General features: G+C 48.6%; 1 protein-coding gene across 1 annotated transcript in view; it reads left to right on the top strand.

Moving 5' to 3' along the window:
- Nucleotides 1–5,139: 5,139 nt before the first annotated feature.
- SYNDIG1 (synapse differentiation inducing 1) overlaps nt 5,140–20,247 on the top strand; it is a 30,096-nt gene continuing 14,988 nt past the window's right edge. The window contains exons 1-2 of the mRNA XM_052806727.1: nt 5,140–5,239; nt 18,425–18,994. Coding sequence (XP_052662687.1) covers nt 18,515–18,994 — 480 coding nt within the window. The 5' untranslated portion in view covers nt 5,140–5,239; nt 18,425–18,514. The remainder of the gene's footprint in view (nt 5,240–18,424; nt 18,995–20,247) is intronic.

Genomic DNA, 20,247 nt, shown 5'->3' with positions numbered 1-20,247 from the left:
TCCTGTCTCACTTTTGCTAACAGGTCCTTCCAAATTAATTTAGTACCAGATGTAAAGTCCCACACCCTGTTTACTTCATCCTCATAGTAGGTGATACTTAGCAGCCACACTTTCTTGGTGCAGGTTAGGCAAAGAGTGGCAGTGATTGCGTTCAGATTCTTCCTCTGTTGCAAGTAAGCATGCATATCCAGTTTATAAGAGTTCAGAGCAATGAAACATTTGATTTTGAGCTAAGCTACGTGGTTCACTCAGCCAAAAAATTATATATTTTACTTTTCCATTTGCCATAAATACAGAATAACTAAAAAAAATGCTCGGCTTGGGTTAACCCAAGCTTTCATTTTTATTCTGGTTTCAGAACTACCGGCAAACAAATCAACACAAACTTCAGCACCCACACAGCTCAGCCATCTCAGCTAACCCTTTTTTCTTTCTCAGAAAGTTAAAAGCACTCCTGGCTACGCCTTTGGGGTCTGATCCAATTCAATGGAAAGATTCTTCTTGCCTTTGGCAGGAAGAGATTACAGATTTTGGGCTACTTCCCGATTGCTCTGTACCATCACTCTGAATTATAATCAAGCGAAATGTGGTTCAGACCATACCAGTACCTATGGTGCCAGCATTTTCGACAGACAGAACCCTTCCGTGCCAATCTGCAAGCCAAAAGCCCTGCACGCTTTGGAGCACAGGGTCCTAGAGCCCAGTTGTGTCCTCTAAACGATGAACAATTCTTGCAGTCTTGTAGACTTGTTTGGTTTTGGGGTTTTTTTTTCTGGCTCTTTATCACTGTAAATACCAGCTCACAGCCCTTCTCTCCCAAAACCTTCTCCTTTCCATCCCCTCCATCTCCCTCTGCTAGCTCTGCACCGCAGCAAGATCCCTCCACAGCCACACCGCCAAGTTGTTAAGGCTGAGCACATTGACTGGGCTACCTCACTTAAACCGACAAGCATTGCCACGTTAACTGCGGTCTGTTCCCGTTGAGCTTGAGACGACCTCGGGACCAGTCTACTACCCAGCTGTTGCTTTTGAGGCATTAAGCGACATTTTGTTTCCTCTGCAGCGAAGGATGCTAGACCATGGACAAATAAGGAGCCGTGTACAGAGCCAGCAGGAGCCATGAGCAAAAAGCTTGCAGGGAAAGATTTAAGCCAGGTTCTTCTGCTGGAAGAAGGAAGTTTCTCTTTGGTCATCTAGAAGGTCTGGGCTCCAATCTTGTACTGGGAACAGTGAGAGGGAGCAGCACTTTGTCTGTCCTCTCTCCTTCTTCCTTCTCTGGTGATAGGTGGTGCTGCTGCTCTTCCTAGAGCCCAGAGATGCACTTGCAGGTCACCAGTCTTTCCACTTTCCTACTCGGGGTGTCCTGGGCCTGCGAGAGCATACACCACACCAGAGACTGTCAGACTTTGCTTGGACAGCTGAGGACCACAGCCTAACATTTTTCCCACCAGCTCCCATCAGTGTTTTAGCACATCAACAGATGTACCAGCTAATGATGCTCCCCAAATCCTCGTGGCTACCAACAAAGCTCGCCCTTACTTCTTGCAGCGTTTGACGTGTAGTTTCCAGATGGGAACTCTCTCCTGCTCCCACGCTGTGATGTCTCCAAGGTGGTTTTGGCCAGGAGGTTTTCAGAGCAGCTCTGTCTCCAAGGGCTCTGGCAGAATGACTGCTAACGGTGCCAGAGGACCGAAGAGGAGGCAGTTGATCCGGACTGGGTGACTCTCCAACCAGGTGCTGTTACTTAGGGTGCTTCCACTGAAGCCAGTGGTCAAATGCTTGGTCAGTGTAAGTCCTTGTGACAGCCCTGATCAGAGCAACCAGAGGTGAAATGATGTCCCTGGAGCTAAAATGATACATGCCTGCAAAGTCTCATCCCTTCCTTAACTTCTGTAAAATTCCATTTTAGCTGTTTGTACGTCTCTGGTAATTTCTGCTTCCAGGTGGCATTTCCTTTTTACATCCTGCCTTGATGGCTCCCAAATCCCTAGCTCCTCACAGGCAGGAGACCACAGGACCCATGGAGGCTCCCAGGCCAACGTGGGCTGCCCTGCATCCCTCCCATCTCTCCCTCTGCTCTAGGTGGCCTTGCCTTCCACTCTTGCTCTTTGCAAGCGTTATTCTTGTTCTTATTATTCATCAGGTCTTTTCACGGTAGCTTCTCAGGAGTTCAAGCCACAGCTGAGCCCTGCTCAGAGGCCCTAGGGAGCAATTACTCAGATCCCTGTTCTGAAAGCAAGAAGGGGCCCCTGGCTGCTATGTAGTTTGTCCTAACAGGTTGCTGGCATAAACTTAGAATAGCAAGCAGCTGCAGTGAGCCTCCAACAGTCATCAGACCCAAGGGAGGTTGACTTTTCTTCCTCCCCTGCCTTGCTCCTTTCAAACATCTCTTCACGCTGCTCTCCGGCACTGCAGTGCTTTGAGCTTCTGTCTACACAGAAGTCTTCCTACTGAGGTTGCATCTGCATCAGCCCTGGAAGGATGAAAAGTCCCTTTAGAAACAGAAAGAAAGGGTTAGTTACCATTGCTAGACACATAGCAGGAATCTCACCGATTTCTTCCCACCCACAGCTCTTACCAAGCAGCTGTGAAACGCGCTGGCGCGATGCATTAAGGACGCATTGTGCATGTTTACCTGGTGTTGAAGAGCACTCTCAGTGACGCTGCTAGACCTGAAGGGAAACCCCCAAATCACAAACTAGTCGGCTGCAATTCACCTCACCACAAGCCCCTTTCTATCGGCCTTTGAAAACCTTTCTCCAAAAATCAGCAGGGTGCCAAGGTGGACAATGAGAGCTGCAAATATCAAAATGAAATCAGGCATAGCCATTAGCTTCCCAGCGTCAGGAATAGGCCAATTTATGGCAAGCTTAGTGCAAATAGGGAAGTGGCATGATTAACACTAGTTAGAGCACTGGTAAGCTCCTTCTTGGGTGGTTCTTGGCAAGAGAAGAGGTTGCCAAGAAAAAAAGGTGAATTCTGTCCTGGTCTATGGCAACAGTTACAACCACTGTGGTTGTTGGATTGTGATTGCTCCACGACTTAGATTTTCTCGGTTCTGCTGCAAAACTAAACAAATGAGGCCTGATTTCCTCATGGACGCGAAGGCCCGTGGTCTTCCCGGACTGAATGAAGAATGTGCTTAGTTTGGTGCAGGGAGAATGGGAAAAGTGGAGGAACAGTGTTAGAGAAAATTATTACTTGCCTGATGTCACTGAATCTCACCGTGATAACAGCACGGAAAACACTTCATTTTGGAAGTGTCAGAAGGAAACAAACAGGCCTACAGGATGTGGCTGCCTGGAAGCCAGAAAATTTGACTTGATGACCCAAAAATCCCTTCCCCACTCCATTCTGTATAAGTTCCTTTTTTTTTCCCAAGGAAAAATCTAACAAATCCTTTTGGAAATCTTGCCACATTTCCTCCTGTTTCACAAATACTTGCGGTCACTTAGAAACTATTTTGCCAGGAATTCACCATCCATCCAAGCCAGCTGAAATCTCCAATCAATAGCAGTAACGCCTGATGATAAGAATTTGCACTGTAGCAGCTAGAAGTCATTTGGCTGCAAGCCAGCCCCCCTACAGTTTTGTTCCTGTACGAGCAGAACAGAAAGACAGTCTTTTTCCTAAAAGTCCTACTCGGTAAAGGCATAACGAATGTGGTTTACAGGCTTCTATTCCCAAGAAATGAAAGGTGAAAAGCACTTTGGAGAATCAGGGTAATCATAATTTGGGGCTATTTTTTCTGCTGATTACATGTTTATTCTCTCCCAGTGCCTCTTACGTTAAGGAAGAAACTGTTTTCTGTAAGACACAAAACCTCCCTGAAGTCTGAAGCAAGTCAGGAATGAACAAGGGACTAGATATTTAGATGGAGAGAAAAATCTTTTGCAAGTACTGATGGGATATACTGAAAACAAAGCTAGAGTCTGGAAAAGAACTAAAATGTTGTGAAAGAGGGGAAAACAGGGCTGGAGGGATTTTCTGCCGAAAATCCCCAAGACAGGCTCAAGTTAGTTAATGTGTGTTTTTTATCTTGAACATTCTCCTTCAGTAAAGACTTGGCATGGGCTATTTTGGGAGTATGAATAACAGCAAGCAGTAAGCAAGCAGGGAGAGGAAACAGCCTTAACCCAGGGAGAGAGGTGGAGGCAACAAAAATAATGCACCGGAGCTATAAGGCCTCGTGCCTCTCTCCCTGCAGCGGCAAAGCAAAGCTGTGATCTAAACCGGGCGTGTGATGTCCCAGCAGCATTTTGAGCCATGGATGTTGAAGCATCTAGAAAGAAGTGGCGACAGAGAAGCTTTTAGGCAAATGACTCGGCTGGCAGGCTTGCTGGGTTTGGGAAGAGGAATGAATGAACCCTACTTATCTGTATTATGTACAGTTATTAGGAAAGCAGGGAACACCCCCTCAATGCTGCAGCATGCAGCCCAGCGTGCTTGCCACTACGCTAAAAAAATAAAACCACGCAAATAAAATAAAGTTCTGCAGACCTGCTGGGGCTTCCCCATGGCCTTGGGGAGTTGGTGTGTCAAGCTCCGTGTTCGCAGGTGCCTTTGTGGCTGGGGGAGAGGTACTGGGGTGCCTGGGCGCAGGGCAGGGTTTGGGGGGGCTGCCTGGTACCCGGGAGGGGGTGATGAGAGGAGCCGGTGCCCTCTGGAAGGGGTGCTGAGCTCCGATGGGTGGCGAGCAGCAGAGCCCCCCTGGCTGGGAGGAAGGCCCAGGGAGGAGGAGGAGGAGGAGGAGATGGGGGGGGGGGGCAAAGAGGGGAGAATTTCGCCATACCCCCCCTTCCCCGGGGGGGGGGGGTGTTTTAAACAGCAGGGGATGCAAGGCTGCTCCTGCTGCAGGAGGAAAGTTGGCCGCGCTGCCACGCAGGGCTGGTTCTCCAGCCTCTCTCCCTCCCTCTCTCCCTTCTCCTCCTCCTCCTCCTCCTCCTCCTCCTCCTCCTCCTCCTCCCCGGGAGTTGAGCGCACAGTGCAGCCCGGCGGTGCAGGAGGCGCAGCCCCACCGGTCTCTCGCCCTTGCCCGGCCCCCCCCCCCCCCCCCGGTCCCGGTCCCCCTCCTTCCCTCCCCACCACCACCACCATCCCTTCCCCGCCTTCCTCCCTTCCCAGCCGCCGCCGGGATGCTGCCGGGCTCCGTGCCCGGGAGCTGAAACCGCCGCCGGCCCGGGAGCCCCACCGGCAGCCCCCGGTGGGAGCATCGCGCTGCGGGTCACCTTGCAGGGAGGTGAGTGACCCCCCCCACCCCCAACCCCCGCCCCCCCTCCATCCCATCCCATCCCATCCCATCCCATCCCATCCCATCTCCTCCGGGGAGCCATGCACCAAATTCCACCCCCCCCCCCCCCATACCTCCATCCTCCGGGCACGGAGCGGGGGCGGCGGGGGACACACACACACACACACACACGGTGGCTCCCCCAGCCGCTTCGTGGAAGGGATCCCCCCCCCCCCGCCGTGGGAGGCTGAGCCCTGGGGAGTGCAGGGACTTGGGGCCGCCCCCGGGATCCAGCCCCCGGCGGGCAGCGGAGTGGGGGGGGGACACCCGCAACGGTGTTTCCCCGATGCCTTGCTGAGAGCCGAAATTAGCATTGCACGAAGCTATGGGGGGGGGGGGATGTCAGGAGAAAGGGATCAGGGTTTTCCAGTGCCTTGGCCAAGGTTTGGATTGGGAGTACTGGAAAGGAAACTGTGCGTGGGGTCTTCCTTTTCCCTTCCTTTTCCCCAGGAGGAATCCCCTCCAGCTGAACATCTTTTTCTCCAGCCCCCGGCCAACCCCGCCGGTCCCGGGCAGTCTCTGCCCCGGGAAGGGGGAGACAGACTGGTACGGGGGTGCAGAGCCTGAACTGGGGGGGGGTGTCCGGGAGAATGGGCTCCTTGCATCCACAGCTGCCCTCTCCCCTCACCACCCTGCTCAAGAGGGGCCAGACTGAATTTCTTTTCCTTCCCAGCCTTTAGTTTGCGGGCAGGGACAGCTAAGTTGGAGAGAGGGATGGTTAAGGCGAAGAGACAGAAGTGGTCCTTGCTGTTCAGTGGCAGAGAGGGGTGACCTTGGGTAAGCCCCCCGATGCCTGCCCCATCCTTCTGGGTCGGGTATCACTAAAGCATCCCGCAAGGGATGAAGGAAGAACCCTTCGGTAGGAAGAGGCTGGCAAATGCATTGAGACTTTTCTGGAATTGGCACTGCAGGAGTGCAAGCCTTCCTGGAACAGGACTGGTCGTGCTCGCCGGTCCAGAGTGCGCTGCCGGAGGAGAAGTGCAAGGGTCTCTGCGGGACTGGCGGTGGGTTTTGTCCCCCCCATAAGAACATGGAGCTACCTAGTGGCAGGAGTTGCTCTGGAAAGCAATCTGTTGAGCTGTGTCTGCAAAATAACTGGAGGGGAGGCTTCAGCCTCAGCCTGTAATGAGAGAGAAAGAAGCCAAAAAAAGCTCTAAACTTTCCAAGGAGATTAAATATTCAAATCACAAATAATTAGACATTAATCCCTCGTAAACAGGGCATTAACAGCAATTAAAAGATGCTTTGATATTCTTAAACCCGAGAAGATGAGTTAACTGGTACTTTCAGGGGGATTATTGTGTATTATAAAATGCAGTCAGAGCAGAGAATGCACTTTTCTACATTCATGTATTTGAATGACTTGCTCTTAATTATAGTTAATGAGCTATCATCTTCAAAGTAGCTGCATTTAGATGCTCTCCGTATTAGTTTCAAATTACCTCGCTCCAAAGAATAAGCCACTTCTGATTTTACTGGCCAAGGTGACATTTTATTGGCAGTTTGGTAACTACAGGTCATGCCAGGGTGTACGGAGGATAAATGCATTTGTAGGAATTAAATGAAGTTTCCTTTTATTAAGTGGGCAAGCAGACATCTCACACCACTGGTGCCATAAGCTCTGGAATAAATCTCACACGCACTGGAAGGCTCTTCCTTATACAAATGCAGATGTAATGCAGTACTAGTGTATATAGGCACCACCACAACACATTTAACTTGATGAAGGCTGCTTTCTGGATTTAAAATGCTTTCGCTTCTGAGGGTAGTATCAGAGAAAAGATGCAACATAGTGGGATAAGGTTTTTTGTCCTCCTCTCTACTGTAAATTCATATCTGCAGATGCTATAAATGCTTTTGTCCAGGTGAGTTTTTAATACTCCCTATGTGGTTATTAAGATTGCAGATTACATATTGGGACTTCCAAATTTTGTTTCCTTCACTTTGAAGACTGGACTTTTTACAGGTTATTGTTTGTACAGTGCCATTGGGAAAAAAATCGAAAAGAATTGCAGAGGTTTAAAGAGGAGGAGAATACTCTGCGTGTTCAGTGACTTTGCTTTGACAAATGTGAATAGTGTCTGTGTGTGTGTGAGTGTGTATCTGCTCATGGCTGAATACACATCCTCTGGCTATCAAATCATATGTTTCTGAATACTCTTTCTCTAGTAAAAGTTGGAAACTACTTTAAGCAATGAGATCACAGCAAAATGCTCCTCTTCAGATGTAAATGTCTGTGACCCTGAGGATTCAGGTGGAGCTGGTCCAACTTGTAGCACCTAGGAATCGGAAGATTTTGTGCTTTGAATTTGGTGTCATAATATCGGAAGAGTGACAAACTCTGGTTATTTTCATTGCACCAGCAAAGACTGCATTTTAAAACAGTGGTGCAGTACATGAGAGGTATGAGTCCATGCGTGCCTTTAGCACTCCCAGTTTTATACGTGGCATCCCTGTAGATGTCTATCTGTGTACATGTATCTATACAAAACCTGAATGTGTAAAGTTCCCTCATTAGCCATTCATCCAAATCCGTGCTGTAAAGTATTTCTGTGCTTAAGCTCTGAGACTTCAGTTCACTGAGGCATGAGAAGAATGAACTGACTGTTCACGTCAAGTTGGCATAATTCAAGCAGAGGTTTAATGGGGTTTATGTGCTTTGATTGGGTGCTCAGACCCCTTAAAAATCCCCAGGGAGACCAAAGATCTCTGAAATGCTGCTTGCAAATGGATTATTTGCTCAGAAGACAATCACGGCATAATCAAAGTGTTCAGCTCCTTGACGGGGGACCTGCCCATCCTAGGTCCCACAAGACACCCAGCCTGCTGGCAGGTCCTGCAGGACAGCTGTGCTTCATGCAATCCTGTCCTCTCCCGGTGCGTGGTGTCCCCACGCCACCCAACCCACCTTCCAGCTCCTATTCTTGTGCTCTCTGCAACAAAACGATCTCCCTTCTCCCCACTGCACGTGGCTTGCAAGATCACGGAGGCAATGTTGAGTTGATACACTGCCAGCCAAATGCCTGTGCCTCCCATATAGAAATCTAGGTCCTATGTTCCTTCTCCTCCCAGACGGAAGAGGTTATAGGATTTTTCTTCAGGCTCTGGCGAGGGGCAATGCCGAGTCTAATGGGCCCCATTATTCATTTCAACTCTGGTTTCTGCAGGGAGGGATGAGTATGGGGTTAAGAAAGGTCTGTAAAGGTCAATCTGCGCCCAGTGATGCTACTTTTCGGTGTTTCCCCGCCTGCCCTATCTGCCTCCAGCTACCAGCCTCACTATCTCTAAATCACTTATTCTGTAAAGCTTTTGTCCCACAGCATATTCCTGGCCCTGCAATTCTTCTAGAGCCTGATGAAGCAAGGCTGATTTTATTGCCCCAGCAGTGGCTGCTTAATCTAATCATCCTCACCCTGATGAACTGGCACTAGCAATTTTGCAGTATCACAGAAGCGTTTTTCTGGCACAGTGACTTACAACCCTCGGGTGCTTTGCTTGGGGCAGGAGATATGGACACCTTCATCTTGCACCAAGTCTGTGCCACCAGGCTGTCTTCCTGTTCTGTCCTCTTTTTATTTATCATTCCTGGCTCAGGAATATCTCAGATCCCAGCCTAGAGCTTAGGGTTGGTGTGTTACATGCAGAGCAAGTGTGAGGCAGGTGACTTGTCCTGCTTTGCTTCCTGCATGGAATGTGGAAAGGCGAGTAGAGCCAGATGAGCAGGGTCTATGGGAGAACTGGGCTCTATGGGGGCTTGGCTGACCATCAGGAGTGAGACTGGAGTTATAGCAGGGCCAGTCCTGGAGCCACATCTGGGTGTTTCTGTGGGCCAGCCTGGTTACAAACACAAGTTAAACAGGGATTTTAGATCCAAGGGAGGCACTGGAGCCAGGCTGGAGGCAGACCAAGAGGGCCAGGTGATGCTGTGGTGTTGATATTCCTGGGCGAGCCTCTCAGGGTTCGTTTAGATGCTCTGTTGTGTGCAGCAGGGGCTTTGCAGGTTTCTACAAGGCAGAGCTTCAGGTAGCTGCTTCGAAGCTGGAGAATTTTAATTCTCTTGCAACACAAGGCATCACTAAAATTAGGCAGAGGGTTTTGGTGGTAACTTAGTCCTTCCCAGACTTTTAAATCTAGATTGGCTCTCAGAAACTATCCAGACTCTGTGGCACAGGAACCAAGAAAACTGAGGCATTGCATCTTTTCACCTGCGAACGCGGCTTGTCTGTCAAGTAAACACAGAGCGAAACAAGCAGTTCAGCTGTGCGCCGGTTTTCACTCGGCAAAACACAGGTCATGGTTAAATCCACAAAAGCAATAGTTCTGGCCCCAAACTTGGCACGATAAGTGCGGGTCTGGGTCAAGTTTTCCCCAGAAGCTGGAGCAGCTCTTGGGCAGAGGCTGGGAGTGCCCTCCGCTCCATGCAGGAGAGTCACGGGACTCACTTTGGAAGAAGTTTTTCTCAGTGAGGGCAATCTGAACAATTAAGGATGCAATTATACACCCCAGAGAACAGCTGTATTCACTTGCTTCGAAAGTGAAAGGCAGAACAATTTTCTGCTCTTCGAGTTGGCAAACAGATCCTTCAGCCTGACCACGCTGCTGAAGGTGGTGACCTGAGCTATTTCATTATGTGTCCCTCTATTTATTATGTCAGGAAGGTTAGTTTTATTGCGCTGGACATAATTAGAGAGTTTTACAGAAAAGCTTTTTGGGACGGATGGAGGGAGAAGAAATGCCAGCTTAGCCTTCTGTTGGGAGAGGTATGTCTTTTAAAGCAAGGATCACTCCTGATGACTCAACCTCCCCAGTTTGAAATGCGGGTGGGGAGCTCAGTGGGGTATGAGGAGGCTGGATACCTCTGGGGTTGTCAAATGCTCTCGTTCTGCAGTATTGGGGACCCTTTGATCAGCAGCGCTGCAAAGGACCCGGTGACACAAGCTGGTGCGAAGGCATCCTTTGCTGTGCGTGCTACTGCATAGCCATGCTCAGTGGAGGGTACGTATTTGCAGCCAGGAGAGAAGACAACATGAGAGAAGGATGTGTCAGGAATGTGCACAAAAGGCTTTGCTGATGTGGAGATGCAGAATTAGGACAGGATCCAGGTGTCTTATAGGTTTGCACTGAGCTCACCAGCCGAGGCTGATTCATAGCATTCATGTGTCCATATGCAGTTAGGTAGCTGGTAATAGCTTTCTGACACCGAGCTTTCCCCGATTGCGTTGGTGAAATGAATTTCTCGCTTAAAAAGGCACGGAGCCTGATTTTTGACTGCTTTCACTTTTGCACAGTAATTGCCGTAAGTTGTGCAGCTGGCAAAGTGTTTTTATACTGGAGCCTTCCACAACAGGCAGTGTTATTTACATTGCAGCCAGGTGCTGTTATTCAGGTCGGTTATTTATTAGCTGGAAAGTGCAGTTTTGTAGTCAAATGAAAAAAGTTGTGAATTTGGACTGAAGTCAACGAAGAGTGGAGGCTGTCAAAATTAGTTGGGAAGGAAGATTGCTAGAAAAGCCTGAATGTGTAATTTTTTTATTGGAGGCAACTTGAGGCAAATCGAACTAAAAGCCAGTTTGTTCAATTAATAATAAATAAATGAAACATTACATTTCATTTTGGCTCAGGCAAGATGCTTCCATCTGCTCAAAAGGAAATATTTTGTTGCAGGGATAACATTCTATGTTTTAGGTCAACACAAGGTAATTCCTCCTTTCTCCCTCCCGTTCTTTGGTTCAGCTAATGAATCGAGCAATCAATTATTCAGGCAGATCTAATATGCATATGGTAATTGTTTCCACATTTAAATATACCTCTGGACAGGCAATCAAGAGACCTGGATTTTATTTCCAGCTCTGCTACTGTGTCTGACGTGACCTTGGGCATTTCACTGTACTCTGAGTCCCTCCTTTTCAGGGCAGGACAGGCCCATGTCTCACAGTGGATTTGCTGCATACTGGTAATACTAAAATAGCATGGAGGTCTTTTTACTTCCACTGTTAGCAATTAAACATTTAGCTATCACTAATGCATGCATTCCTAATTCTCCCAGTGTGAGTTAGTTGCATTGCCTTGTGAAACTCCCTGTAGTTTACTTAATAGGTCAAAAGGAATTTCAGCTGCTGAAATAGCTGTGTTCCCTTAAAACAAAACCCATTTTAATGAGCCCAGCTAAATCAAAGAAGAAAAATACAAGTGGGAAAGGTTTTTTTCTTCTTTTCCTTAAATATTTCACTTTGTAATCAGCTCTCCAGATCCATACACTGCCTGCGATTTCTCTCAAGCAAAGGGTCCATATGTGTTGCAATTTCTAGATGTTTGAAATACCTTAAACCACGTTGAAGCCTGTTACATTATGCATTAAAAACTCCCTCATACCTGAAAGAAAGCTCGCACCAGGAAACCCGCAGCCTCCAAACCCCTCACAATGTGGTTTTTATCAGGCTGCAGCTCTCACCATTTGGCTTGCCTGCTCTTCAAGAAAGCTTTCTCCCCTCTACCTTCTGTGTGCTGGCAGTAGGGGAACTAGCATCAAACCCAGCGGCACTTTGTTGATTCTGGTAGTCGTGAGACTGCATCAGTTTCTGCTGGTGGCACAGCCCTGCGAAGGGTGGGTAGTGTCCCTTCTTGCCACGCTGGCATTAGGTTTAGAGTCACTGAGGGGTTGGCAGAAGGTTGTGGGAGCAGTGAACGTCTTGTTGGGAGCATGGGAGACGGGTGGGAATCTGTTAGGAGCAGAGAGATTTGGATCACAGGGTAACTCAAACTGAAGGAACCTCAGGAGGTCTCTGGTCCAATCTCATGCTCAAAGCAGGGTCAGCTATGGGGTCACACCAGGCTGCTCAGAGCTTCATCCAGTTGGGTCTTAAAAACCTCCAAGGATGGAGACTGCACAACCTCCTTGGGCAACCTTTTCCAATGCTTGACACTTTTCATGGGGAAAAGACTTCCCCTTATATCCAAGACCCCCATGCAGAGGCAGGTGAGCTCTTTGAGCCCTTTCTCCTGGCTGATACTTTGCAAGATCTGCAGGGAATGGCAGCGGGTGCGGCCATAAGCCTTGATACTGCCTTCAGCCTCACCGTGGCTCGCCTTCACCTCCAAGTTTTCCTGCTGATAAACCAGACCTTTGGGCTGGTGATGTCTGGTCTGCCCGGATGAATGTCCTTCTGATCCGTTGTGAGGAAAGGGCTGGGGCTTTCCAATTGTAGCCTGGTTTTTCAGAGGTAACTGAATTGCTCGTTCGCACAGGACTTTTGGTACCCGGCAGGGCTCTCCAGAAGGCTGAAACACCCTGAGATGGTGCTAGAACTGTGCAAAGGGGAGAGCCCCTCGGAGGCAGGAGGACAACAGCATCCCACCGGGTCACAGAAGAGCAAAGGAGTTTCGGGACGGTGGGCAGCAGCAAAGCTGGCTTCTGGTCCTTGCCTGCCAGAGCCCCGGGCAGAGCGTTTAGCTGTTCTCTCCTTGCCCTCTCTCCATTTTGCCTTTCTCTGTCTCACACTCTTTGCTTAATTAGTTTGTCAGCCACTGTCATCATAGCAGGAGTCTGCAGAACACCCAGCAGAGCGTAGCTCTCATTGCAGCTACCGTAGCTGGGCTCTGCTGTAACACAAGTGATAGCTTAATAAGCCACAGCATTGCAGACTAAATATCTTGGCACTGGTTGCAGCTTCTTATTAAAATAAGAAAGAGAGAGGAAAAAAAGAAATGCAAGGAATTGGAAAGAATGAAGGTTATAATAATGAATGGCTTCACTTTTAGTACCAGACACCTGGGTAAAAATGTCTAATCCTCAAGGGAAAAATTAGACTGAAGTTTGATCTACTATTTATCAATAGCTTGAACTTGGTTTTCCCTTCTGGTTCTAGCCTCAAGTCTCAAAATGCAGAATTATTTCTGGTCAGCCTGAGTACCAGTGAGAGATCTGTGGGGAGAAATTCAAACTGTGTGAAGACAAATGAAACCTGAATCAAACCAGCTAAATTAACTCTGCATCTTGGAGCAGACTGAACAGCTCTCTTATTTAAAGGGCTCTGATGAGTTTCATTTTCCTGTCAGCATCATTCTGAAACCTCACTGCGATCCTAGGTAATGAGAGTGGCTCTTTTTCACTTCGAGTGTTGGCTCCCTGCAGGGAAGACATCCTCCAGTTGCCTCAGGTGGTCTATCAGAGGTTGTCTGCTCAGTCGCGCTGCCATCCGCGATCCTCTGGGCTGCAGTTTGACCTGGAAACTGGGGCAATCTTAATTTTTGGGCCTGCCTGTGAGTCGCAGACATGTGAGCCTGGCACGGATCGGGTCAGTGAAAGCCCTTAAGGAAAGGATGGTGACTGAATCCACCTCCAAGAAGTCCCTGCAGGCAGGATACAGGCTCTGAGCCATTGCATAAACACTTGCTGCCTTTTGCCCCTAAGCATCGCTCACGGCCACGTGCCACTGTCCGTTCCTCCTCCACCTGAACCTGGGGGACTCATTTCACCAGCTTCGCTCATCTGAAGGTTAGTATTCAGCTGAGAGGGTCTCCCCTGTATTTTACAGGGGTATTGTTACTCCAAAGGGAGACTGAGCCCACCGGTCCTGTGCACCTTGCATAACTGCAATTAATTTCTCCCAAGAAACATCCTCGGGTGTCTGCAGTAGGTGAAATGAAGTCCAGCCTTTGAGTCTAACTCTCCTACCAACACCGAGGTAGCAGCAGGTTACAAAGGCCTTGGAAATCTGATTTAACTCCCTTCAGCCAGTGGCTGAGAGGAGAAAAGCCCAGGGGAGGTTCTCTTTTATCCATGAGGATGTGAAATTTCATTTGTGGCTGACAATGCTCTTAATCCTGCCTTTTTATTGATGAAGAACCTCTGGGTACCTCAACTGTTTCTCAGTTTCCCTAGACAGCAATTGACCTTGTTTCAGCTATGCATCAAAATGCACTGGCAATCAAGGTGCTATTGATTTAAACCTAATGGCCAGCCACTCAGGAATTTCACCCGGAAAAGAAAAATCAATGCCACCTTATTATTATTATTTTTTTTTTTCCCTGTTAAGATATTATAATGAAAAGGCATAAGAGTCTTGCCAGTTCCTTACCATTAAGCAATACACTTGCAAGGCTGAGAACGTCGGGTCAGGCTCTGGTAAGGTAGCTAGGCAGCTACAGATTGAAATGACTCTAGGGTTAAACAATTTTCCTTGATTGCATGCTGCCATCCGCGTCTCTCTCTGCTGACCTTCCCGGAGGCATGCGAGCTGCACTGGTGTGTGGGACTCCGGAGAGAATGTCTTGAGCAATGCATTAGCCCTATTAGTGGAAGAGCTCTGTGTGGGAAGGATGCTCCCTGTCTTGTCCTTGTCTCATTTTGGATGTTTTCTTCCTCCCCTCCCCCATCCCAAGGGGAAAGTGTCATTCAGAATCTGCAAGATTGGTTTACAAGACTGGTTTAAATGCACAGCAGGTAAGCACTGGCTTAGATCCATGGTAGGACCGAGCAACACCACAGGCTCCCTCCTTTCTAGTCAGTGAGGCATGCCAGGATCCATATTGTCACCCATAGGCTGAATAGTCCAACATTGACTGTATCCATGCTGCTAAACTCTCTTACCTGCCAAAACAAGGTGGTTTTCCCCTCTTGGCTTCTCAGGAGCATGCATGGCACTTATTTACTGCAGTGTAGGTATTGTCTGGGAGAGGGCACAGGCTGAAGCCAGGCGATGGGGTGTGCTAACACTTTGCTGGTGTGGGTGATTAGGGAGGATGCTTGAGCCTGTAACGTAGTTGTTCTCAGTTCCTTGGGATGGTAATGATACAAGCCATAGAGTACCAAAGCCACCATGAGCAGTCCTGGTTTAGGTCTTTTGCAGAATCTTCTCTGTCAGCACTCCAAATGCTTTGGAGCCAAATCACCTTTAGAAATTATGTTGACTCTCGGGCCTCCTTTTAATCAGCCAAAGGGAATTGGCTCCTGCATCACATAAACTGATGAACATTGAGGAGCAAGGGATGGTGTGGGGCAGTCCTGACTCCTGACGACGTCGACATCCCAGTGACGTTCTGAAGTGCTCCTGAGTTTCAGGTCACTTAGGCATACAAAAGCATTTTCCCCTGTGGCCTCTGCTTACTTTTCTCCTCTTGTTGCTGAGGTGTGTGAGAAGAACTGAAGGATGGTTTTCATCTCCCATGATTTTGGAGTATCCCCATGCAAGTCAACTTTAAAGAGGTGGGAGTGACCCTTCCTCATAATCCATCCCTTTCAAGATGAACACCTAAAACTGCATGAGGAACACGTACCGGTCTGCATACCAGCTACCTCTGGTGTCACTGTGCCTGTAGAGCCTCATTTGCACCCATTCAAAGCAAGCATTTTCCATGAAGATGGTACAGCTGTCAGAGGAACGCCTAGAGCGAGACCTGCGTTTTCAGAGCCAAGCCTTATCTGGATGATAGGCGAGTGCAGAGACAACACGAAGGGAATCTGACAGCGCAGCTCAAAGGCATGCGATAAAGCTGCCTTAAAATGGCATTTTCCCGAGTGCTGCTCAAGCCAGACAATACCCGTTTGTTGGAATGATGTGACCGCATGGAGGTGCGAGGCCTGACCCAGGCTTTGCCGCAGCCATTGGTGCAGTGACCAACTATTGACCTCTTCATCCATTTTTCTGGGAGGGGACCTGTTTGATTTGTGCATCTTCTTCCAATTTCTACTACATCTCTGGCATATTTCCGCTGACCATTTCAGTTTGCTTGGACAAAACGTCAGGGCTAAGAAGTCTTGTGAGATGCTTCACAGTTTTGGGTGAAGTCTCTCTGCCTTCAGCGGGGTTGATGGTTGGTGTCACGTGTCAGGAGCCTTGCACATTTTTCAAGCCAGCTCAGGGGGAACTGAGCAAAGTCTCCTGACAATTTCCTCTTCAATTGCTGAGTTTTTCTCAGCTTCTGCCTGTGGTGATGTACATTCATTTTGTTTCTTGGGGAGGGGTGGGATGAAGGAGGGGAAGGTTTGTAGGCAAGCTATTGGAGGCACAGCAGAATGATCTCCTAAGCAAGGGGTCCCACCCAACCTGGGTAAAGCAGCGCGTGTTCCTCAACTGAGGTTGTGACTAGGTCCCACCCAGCCTCTGAAACCTCCTAAACAGCAAAATTGGGACAGCTTAGTGGCCCACAGGAGGTCTTGCAGGCTGCCAGTGCTCACTGGGGAGCAGTGGATGGAAGATTGTTGTTCTGCAAGCACCAGTCCTAAGGCAAATGTCAACACGTTGGCCTCCCCCCCTACTCTTGCCTGCTGAATTTCGCTTGCTTCCTCCAAAAGCAGCTCCACCTCACACCAATACATCTGTGCTGACACAGGCTGATGTTACGGCACGGTCCTCTGTTTGTTTAGCACAGGCATGGCTGCATATGGAAATGAGTTTTCCTTGGAAAGGCAGGGCACCTGCTCTCAGTCTTATCTGCTGCAAAGGGATTGAGGGCTTTGGGACTAATCTTTCGGTGAAACTGAGTCCAAGCTTCCAAGCTAATCTGCAAATCGGTTTAATTTTGCCAGCAGGTTCCCCAGGTTTGGGGCTGAAAGCCATGTAGTGTAAATTCCATGGGATCCCACCATGGTGTATTTTCACTTGAGTAGCTTTCCTGCCAGTTCACTTAGGACAAGCACTGAACTATCTGCCAACACAATAAAATGGGTTTTCTATGTGTTAGACCAAGTGCTGTGAAAGCAAACATTGCAGCATACTTAGTTAAGCTCTCTTGTATGTTAAACTTCTTTTGTAGTGTAAGAACAGAAGACCAGCTCTTAGCAATGTTTTAAATATTTCTTGCAAGCCAAAAGGGAGACTGCAGATGTTTGAAGTCTGGAGTTATTTAGAGGAAATAAAATTAGGCTTTTGCTAGCCATTGCTCTGTTAGAGGATCTGTGATATAAAAGGAAAATAGAGAGAAAGCATCAAGTAAAATTAATACGTATGTATATGTGTGCTTGTATGTGTAACTCTTGTTTTCCTCCAGGCAGCACACTGGGGACAGGTAATCTTACCTTAAGAATTTGGCCTTAGGCGATCTAAAATGAAGCCCTTTGAAACCAGGAGCATTTCTGTAATTTCTATGGTCAAGCCCAGAAAAAAAACCCTGGGCTCATTGTTGCTGTGGCAGATACATCCATATTTCAAAAAGCATTTTTCCTTTGGCTGCACCTAAGCAAAACTGGTGTCCTGGTGAGAAAGTGTCTGGGCTGGCAAAAAAAGTCCTTTTTAGCCTTCTGAATTTTCCCTTTGATTTCTCATGCCTTAGTGCAACCCACACAAAACAGAGCCAGGCTGGTGGTCTGGTGAGACAGAGGATGGCTGTTGTTCTTGTGCAAAAGGAGACAACCAGCTCCTGGGGCTCAAGCGACTGTGCCTCCACGTCTTCCAGGTGAATTTGGATGGGGATGGTCACGCTGGCAAGCCCCATCATAGCCCTTCGATCTGTCGCCCCAGGGCTACCTCGGTGGCATCGGAAGAAGTAGGGCACCCAGAGCAACACAGGAGATTTGAGACCCCGTCCAAAGGAGTTTTAATTCCGCTGGGTCAGAGCTGATCTTGCCTTCAGGTGGTGGTTTTTCAGTTGATTTGAAGAATGCTGCCTGCTTCTTTTCCTTCAGCTGGGTTTGCGAAGGGTAGTAAAGCGCTTGCCAAGGGTGAAGGGTGGCTGCAGAGACTGACAGCTGAACACAGCAGCTGCCTGCCCTTCGCAATTGCAGAGTTCTGAGAACTGAAGATGATTCTTTTATCTTTGGGGTCCCCCCACCCCATCTCTCTTATCAGAATGTTCAGAGGAAAGGGACATTGTCCCCAGAATGACAGTGGCGTACCTGTGGGAGGATGGAGGAGGCATCATAGCCCTTCTCTGATGGGGCCCACCATTACCAAGACATCTCAGCAAGTCCTTTGTCACCACACATTGTCATCTGCTCCTATTCACCCCATGGATTTGAGGTGGGGGGTTTTTGCCTCTCCAAGTGGGGATATATTTGGAGAGCTAGCGCAGGGTGTGCACCTATGTGGGGCTGTGTTTTCTCATGAGGTCATACCGAAGACAAGCTGATTTGGGTGCCTTGATATGTTATTCATTGCCTTTGTCCTCACCTTGGTATCTCTTTCCTTTCTTCATCAGGAAAATGGGAGCCACTGCCCCAGTGTGACCTGTCTCTGAGGCACAACAAAATAAAGACCACCCGTCCCACTCCCTCAGACACCTCCCAGTATGGATGGCTTGGTTGAGCAGAACAGCGTGCTAATGCACAATAAGATCGCTGAAGCCGGGAAAAGGAATGGTTTAATTAATACAAGGAACTTAGTGGCAGAGAGCCGAGATGGTCTGGTCTCTGTGTACCCGACCCCCCAGTACCAGACCCACCGAGCGGGCAGCCTTTCCTCTCCGAGCTGCCTAGAGAACGGCAGGAATGACCCCGTGCAGCAGCTCCTGGACCCCAACATGCTGCAGCAGACGGTGGAGTCTCACTACCGGCCCAACATCATCCTCTACTCGGAGAACGTGCTGCGCTCGTGGGGCGAGAGCATCGGCTCGGAGTGCTGTGAAACTACCTTCATCGAGGACCGCTCTCCCACCAAAGATAGCCTGGAGTACCCGGACAGCAAGTTCATCGATCTCTCAGCGGATGACATCAAGATTCACACTCTGTCCTATGATGTGGAGGAAGAAGAGGATTTCCAGGAGCTAGAGGTGAGGTGTCGTTTGGGATATGTGGGGAAGGCTGGGGGGAGGAGGGCGTATTGGGGGTTAAGCGTAGAGCCTCCAAGATCTGGTCTGCAGGGGATCTCCTGCTTTGGAAGCTGGTCTGTATGGGATCAGCTGTATCTCTCCTCTGGCCAGGACAGTGAGGGATCGCTCGCCTTTATTTGCTGGGTAAAGTCCCAACTCTGTGGATACTAATGGCAAAATTCCCGCTGGCCCTAACGGAGATCAGCATTTCCTTCCTGCCTCTGAATGGGCTGGTCAGAAACTGAAGACGACCCATGTGCTTAAATGCTTCTATGAGCATCTGTCCACGTACATGGACCTTGTCTTACTCAGCAGGCCAACATCATCTCTTTCTTTCTCCTGACTTGAACTAGGCATAAAGCAGATTGTTTTGCATACTGGCCTAAGCATGAAACATTTCTGTCTCTGAACGAACACAAAATCAGAAGTCTTTGGGCTTCAAGCTGCACTGAATTGCATGTCTCTGAAATAAAAGATTTTTTTCTGATGGAGCGAAACACTTCATTAGATCCCAAATGCAATGTTTTCTTTTAGGTTCCTGTGCTTCATTGATTGCTCACAGTAAAGTAAGATACATTTTGTTCTCCAAATGGGGCGGACCATGGAAATCAACTTCATTCTTTCTTAAATGATGCATTTTTACTTTAGAAGATTGTTTTGGCTTTGGCTGAAACCAGCTGCCCAAGTGCGGCACAGATTTGTGTTTGCCAGTGTCTGGGGGAATGGAGGGTGTGCATAATGCTGCTAATGCTGCTGATCCCAAAACTTCCTCCAGTGTTGGTCACAGACTCCTAACCTAGCAAAGACCATTTGGCTGTCTGGAGCAAAGCCATAGCTTCAACTCGAATGTCCAAGTTGAGCTTGAGAGACTATTTGCTCGTGTTTCTCTGTTGCAGGGGTTTTCTCCACCGAGACCAAACAAGTCCTAAAACTTCTATTTTCACCTCCTGTAATACCAGTGTCTCACCCTGTGATCAGCACAGGGGCAACCCAACAAGAGCCTGACTTCTCGTTGATTCTTATTTCTCTCTGTATTGATAAGGTAGGAAGAGACAGGCATTTTTCCCAGTGTGTGCCAGAAATGCAGTATTCAATGCCTCCGCAGGGAGACAAAAAGGTTCTCTCTGAGGCATGTGAGGGTGTTACCTCAAATCACACCCTTCTACAGCATTTCAAAATTGGCTGTGGGAAGTCTCGTTTTCTTAATCAAAACA

Source organism: Harpia harpyja, chromosome 13 (assembly GCF_026419915.1).
Source record: "Harpia harpyja isolate bHarHar1 chromosome 13, bHarHar1 primary haplotype, whole genome shotgun sequence".
Taxonomy (NCBI): domain Eukaryota; kingdom Metazoa; phylum Chordata; class Aves; order Accipitriformes; family Accipitridae; genus Harpia; species Harpia harpyja.
Note: the sequence above shows the minus strand (reverse complement) of the source record. Positions and strands in the feature narration are given on the sequence as shown.